The following is a 6308-nucleotide window of genomic DNA, read 5'->3' on the forward strand; positions in this document are numbered from 1 at the left end:
ACTTTTTAACATTCCAGTGAATGTAGACAATGGGCGCTTCATATATATCAGTCATTCTATCGCCATTTATGTCCATCTCTCTCATCGTATGACAGATGAAAGGAACAGATTGTAAGGATAGTGAACTTGGCCTTAAAAAAATAAGATCTGAAGACAACCGTTGTGTGAAAGTAGCCTAACAGATACAATAAACTATTTAGTTTTCTTGATGCCAATTCCACCATTTACTTTCCTTGATTTTTTGGATGTTGATTCAAAATTCCAGTCAACAGGGGTCAGAAGCTGCTGGGTCTTCTTGTATGTCCAATATGGGTTCAGTATAAGAGTAACTAAAGTCAGTCCAACAAAGAAGAAAGCCACATATAGCACAGTGACCGATCTCACCAGGCGATCCCAGTTGTAGAGAGATACCCACCACAGGTGATAGGTAAGGACCATGCGGCAATGGAACATGTGAATCATAATCCACTGATTTACCTTCCAAAATAATGTTTGTGACCAACCTGCCTAGAAAACAAAAACACACAAATTAAGGAATGATACACATTATGTACACAAAATGTCCCAGAAATTAGATGGCAGCCATAAACTGCCATCACCTTGCAGCAACAAAACTGAACTGATAAAGCAATAATATAGAAATTATTACCAGTTCACACATAAACCTTGCAAAACAAGGCTATCTAGGGAGTGGCATTGTACACCCAATGCAGGTCTGCTGCATAGATGGCAGCTTTTTCATTACAGAGGGCTCAGCAAAGTGAAGATCCATTTGCTATCTGTCCCAGTGAACTACGTATGGACTTGGGAAGCAAGTGGGTTACATACATGTGTTTAGTTGTAACACTTCTATGGGATAGCTGAGTCGGTGGAAACAGATCTTTATTTTTACTACTTCACTGTGTGTGTATTTACATGTCTAATGGACATGACGAGAATCTCGTATAGCAATACTGTATATACAGTGGTAAACATATTATGATGCTGTAGTAGTACTGTATATACACTGGCATACATGTTGCCACATGAGAAAATGATTAAAGGGAGGAGTAAAGACAGAAGGAAGTATTCTATACATTCCCATGAGCATCAAGGCTATTTTGCTTTGAGAAGGAATCTAAGCTTTCTTGAAGGAGTCAGTTGTTGCTGCTGTGACCAGCTCCTGGGATAGGCTATTCCATAATTTCCACAGTGTTTACAATTGAGGAAGCTTAGACGGATCCAGATATTAAACATATTTTTCTCCAGACACAGGGAGTGTCTCTGTCATTTAAACACCTCTTCTCAAGACACTGCCCCTTTATCAGCTTTGTATATACACTGACAGATGCTACTATAGCAATAGTCTATATACATTAGCAGACAGTGCTGTGATGCTGTAGTACTTCATAAACATTGACACGTATTGATGAGATGATGCTGTAGTAATACTGTATATACACTGACATACAGTATTAGTATAGTTACATCTCATTATTTTACCTTCTGCTTCTTGATAAACTATCATTCACCTGTCACACAAAGGGATGGGCGTTTGGGGACCATTTTTTATAATTTACTTTCTTAAGCTAAATAATTTAATTTTTATTATAAAACAGGTTGTAAAATTCTCCTTAGCAACCACCCAAGTCCGCTCTGCTCCCCATCCTTTGTAGTTAGTGGAAGAGGCATTTTAAGAAAAAGTTGTGAGGCTGACATGTTTTTCTCCCCCCCCCCCCCGATGCCTGTAAAAATTATTGCTGAATATAGCGGAAACAGGAACGGGCAGTGAATGATTGAGTAGATAGATGTGTTTCTGACATGTGCCAACCCATAGACAGTTTGTACATTGTAAGCTGATGGCTGGTCAGGTAATGGAGGGGTGTACATCTCACCCAGACTACTCAAGTGGGTGAGATGAGAAAACTCCAGGAATGTTTGTTCTCAGCAGACAACTTTTGTCTGCTGAGCATTTTGGTAAATGCTCAGTATTGGGCTGGATTTTTAGGAATGACAGGTAGGATTGGTAGTGGGACCTGTCATTCCACCCTCCTCCAGTCCACACCTTGGGGATGTTCCGGCAGCAACTCAGCTGCAGAGAGTCTCCTCGCCAAGGAGGCTTAAGAAGCCAGCTCCAGCAGCAGAAATTGGGCAGAGCTTGGCTGGAGAGTGGACAGAGAGGTCATATTTTTGGAGCTGTGTCCTGAATGATTCTACAGTTTTTTTTGGATTTCTGTTATTCTAGGTGAGGTAACCTGTTCTATGTTTAGTTAGAGCTTAGCCAGGCAGGTATTTATTTTTGTATTGTTTCCTTTTGTTGCTGCACTACCTTTTTGAGTGAAAATAAACTCTTCCTTTGTTTTGGACTAAAAGGAACTGGACTTGTGTGTCTATGCCACCCCACCTAGCAACCCCAGACCCTGACAACATTCATAGTTGTATACATTTATGTCTGTGGGAAACCTCCTCTCATGGCCCAATTATCCATAAATGATAGAGTTTATTTCAACTTTTAAGGAATTTTTATATAAAATTCCATCCCTTTTACAACAACACATGCTTACCTTTAGCAGCATCCACGAAATACAAGTGAAAGGAGTACTCATCTCTAATAATAATGTAACCATTGGCAAATAATGTCCCGCTGTACTGCAGATGACAGCACCAAAATATCCTATAAAAGCAAAAAAATGGTGGACAGCCAAAAAAATATCAAATGTCCAGAAAACACAGTTCGAGGTGTGAAGAGCAAGATTTTCAAATAGGAAAAATCCAGTTGCAATTAATATGGTAAAAAAAGCCCAACCCTGCTGACCAGTGATCTGATCCTTGAGCAGAACAGTGTCAAAGAGTAGTGCAGTTAGCCCAGCCACAATGCACTGCACTCCAAATACTGCCCGTGTGGCGGCAAGGTCCCAGAATACCTTCTCTTTGGCAGAGAGCGATCTATAGGTGGCAAAGAGCAGTACTGATACAATGTGACAAAATGCAAAAATGCCCAAATAAAATAGGAACCCTCCCCCTATCAGAATCAGGCGGGTGTTCCATGACGAGTAGTCAAAATCAAAGTCTAAGTTGCTCAGGGCAGCTTTGGGATCATGGTGAACAGCCATTTTCCAAAAGGAGCGAGTAGTGCATGTTCTTCCTGTTGCACGTTGTCTGGATGGTATGCGTCAGCTATGGGAACATTACCTGCAGAGTGTCAAAAAATATGGTAAAATAACAGAAAACACTAAATAGTCATCAAGCGTTAATACACCAGTCATTCATAAAACAGACCGTATGCTGTACTAAAACTGTGACCTGGAAGTAACAACTAAGAAGGCTAACACTGTTCTTCAGGAAACTAGTATTGTCACTTACACTGCCAAGAAGGGATGTGCCATCTATCACATCACACCACAAAGCCAATGCCAGCTTACAGGAAAATAAAATGGAGTTGAACAACAGTCTGTCACCAGCTGCCTGAATGGTAGCCATACACATGACATTTAGCATCGCTCAAGGGAAATTATATTAACCCCTTTCCGCCTGATGTTGGATCTTGACACCAAGAGGTGAGGTGAGATTGCGTAAAATCATTGCTTCCAATGCTTTTTACAATGACTTTTACTATTCAAGTTAAATAACCTTTTAATTTTATTGAGCAGGTTGTTGTGGACGTGGCAATACCAAATATGTATTTTATATTACTCTTTACATAAATCATTTTATATATTAAATGTATATTTGGTTTGTTTTGTTTCAATCATTTTATTCTTTCTATCACTTTGTAATTTTTTTTTCCACTTTTTTTTTTGTCCCGACAGGGTATTTGAACTGGCAATCATCTGATCATTGGTTCAATGTTAGACATTGCAGAACGCATGTATTGCAATGTGTACAGTGACCCCTGGGTCTGCGTAAGAAAAATATCCACAGCGTAAATGCTGAATTTCAAAACCTGTCACATTTTTGTAAATCACATCATGTCAGTTATGCCTACAGAAATGCTGGCGTTTTCCGTATAGGTATAATAAGGATAGAAAGTCTGCAGTGGAAAACTCTTCTTAGCTGCGGGTTGCTACATGGGGCCTTAGCTTTAATCCATCATTTTGGAATACGTTCCTCTAAGTATGGGCAGCTTTTCTGTCCTTGGGACAGTTTTTACTCTCTCAGTCACATTTTATGGCAGTTACATTTTATAGACTACATGACGGTGTTTCACTTCTGCTTCTCTAAATTGTTTACTATCTAACCTTGTGAAGGGTAAACTAACACCAAACAGCTATATGAGCAACATCCGGGGTACAATCATCCCCCGAGCACAGGTGCAATGATACAGGACAAGAATTTGAGTAGTTCTGTGATTTTAGCTACAAAATTGTGATATTTTGCTATGGCTAACTCGCCAAGTAAAAACGCTCATGTGGATTTCGTTTTGTGTTGAACTTGACTAGCACCTTTGAATAGTGCTCGCCAGCGTGTAAACCTAAGACCTGCAGAACATCTTTGATTCCTGCCAGGGTTCCACAGCAGAAATACATGCTGGATTTTTCTAACATGTATTTCAACAGAGTAAACGTGCCCTAAAGGTCCTACGACTACAAATCTACATGACAGTGCCAGATTTTTTACAATAAGAAGTTGCAGCACCCTCAGGGCGACATTAGAGCGACATAGTGATTTATGATCCCATGATGCCAATCACAGCCGTCACGTGTAGTGTAAACATTCAATTTAATAGCAGAAAATACATTTTTAGCAGTTTTTTGTCAGACACAAAAGCATAGAATAAATCCACTTTTTTGTGTCCACACTCGCAGTGACTGCCTGCATTCGGTGGACAAGAGTCCTACATGTATGACTCTTCCATCTGCCGCTATCAGTATAATAACAATGGACGCTGTATGTAACCACAGGCAGGCCAGCACAGATGTGATAATATTTCCATTGACCTCAGGATTCCCATTGTGCAATCTACCAGTTACTGGGATAGTCCCCACAGCATAGTGCACTGTGGTGTATACCTTTAGTGATGGAAGCTGGGTAAGCGACAATACCCCAATGTCACCATGCCCCAATCATATAGCAAACAAGGCTAAGACTAGTACAGAACAGAGCCTCCCTATACAATGTAAGTGAACATCACATGACTGCCTGAGTGCCAAGACATAGCACACTTTACTTCTCTAGGCACAGGAGATATTGCAGGAAACAGAGATATATGACGTATACATTGTATACCATGCCAATATACTAATCTATTGTATACATACACGCCGCCATACAGACGTATTACTTACCGCACAGCACAAAGTGACAGCCGGCAACACAGCTCGGTAGATGCTAAATGAGAGGGAGCTGAAGGACCCTTGATGACGTCATGGTCATGTGATCAGCCTCTTGTGTGGGCGGAGCTACTCTGGCTTCTAAAGGACAGTGTGATAGGAAGTGGAAGCTGCAGGGAGCGGAGTCTGGGGGACGGTGAAGAGAGTATATGTGACCAAGAGGGGGACATAGGAGTGCAGGCTGTGTGTGACCAAGAGGGGGACATAGGAGTGCAGGCTGTGTGTGACCAAGAGGGGGACATAGGAGTGCAGGCTGTGTGTGACCAAGAGGGGGACATAGGAGTGCAGGCTGTGTGTGACCAAGAGGGGGGCATAGGAGTGCAGGCTGTGTGTGACCAAGAGGGGGGCATAGGAGTGCAGGCTGTGTGTGACCAAGAGGGGGACATAGGAGTGCAGGCTGTGTGTGACCAAGAGGGGGACATAGGAGTGCAGGCTGTGTGTGACTAAGAGGGGACATAGGAGTGCAGGCTGTGTGTGACCAAGAGGGGGGCATAGGAGTGCAGGCTGTGTGTGACCAAGAGGGGGGCATAGGAGTGCAGGCTGTGTGTGACCAAGAGGGGGACATAGGAGTGCAGGCTGTGTGTGACCAAGAGGGGGACATAGGAGTGCAGGCTGTGTGTGACTAAGAGGGGACATAGGAGTGCAGGCTGTGTGTGACCAAGAGGGGGGCATAGGAGTGCAGGCTGTGTGTGACTAAGAGGGGACATAGGAGTGCAGGCTGTGTGTGACCAAGAGGGGGACATAGGAGTGCAGGCTGTGTGTGACCAAGAGGGGGACATAGGAGTGCAGGCTGTGTGTGACCAAGAGGGGGACATAGGAGTGCAGGCTGTGTGTGACCAAGAGGGGGACATAGGAGTGCAGGCTGTGTGTGACCAAGAGGGGGGCATAGGAGTGCAGGCTGTGTGTGACCAAGAGGGGGACATAGGAGTGCAGGCTGTGTGTGACCAAGAGGGGGACATAGGAGTGCAGGCTGTGTGTGACCAAGAGGGGGACATAGGA

General features: G+C 43.0%; 1 protein-coding gene across 1 annotated transcript; it reads right to left on the reverse strand.

Annotated features, from left to right (window-relative positions):
- On the reverse strand, positions 1 to 5294 carry CLN8 (CLN8 transmembrane ER and ERGIC protein). Its single transcript, XM_075266674.1, has 3 exons — positions 5265 to 5294; positions 2544 to 3171; positions 1 to 507 (listed from the first exon to the last, which is right to left on the reverse strand). Exons 2-3 carry the CDS (start codon positions 3090 to 3092, stop codon positions 193 to 195), a joined length of 864 nt encoding a protein of 287 aa, XP_075122775.1. The 5' UTR covers positions 3093 to 3171; positions 5265 to 5294; the 3' UTR covers positions 1 to 192.
- Between the last annotated feature and the right edge of the window lie 1014 nt (positions 5295 to 6308).

The sequence above is a fragment of the Leptodactylus fuscus genome, chromosome 3 (genome assembly GCF_031893055.1).
Source record: "Leptodactylus fuscus isolate aLepFus1 chromosome 3, aLepFus1.hap2, whole genome shotgun sequence".
NCBI lineage: Eukaryota > Metazoa > Chordata > Amphibia > Anura > Leptodactylidae > Leptodactylus > Leptodactylus fuscus.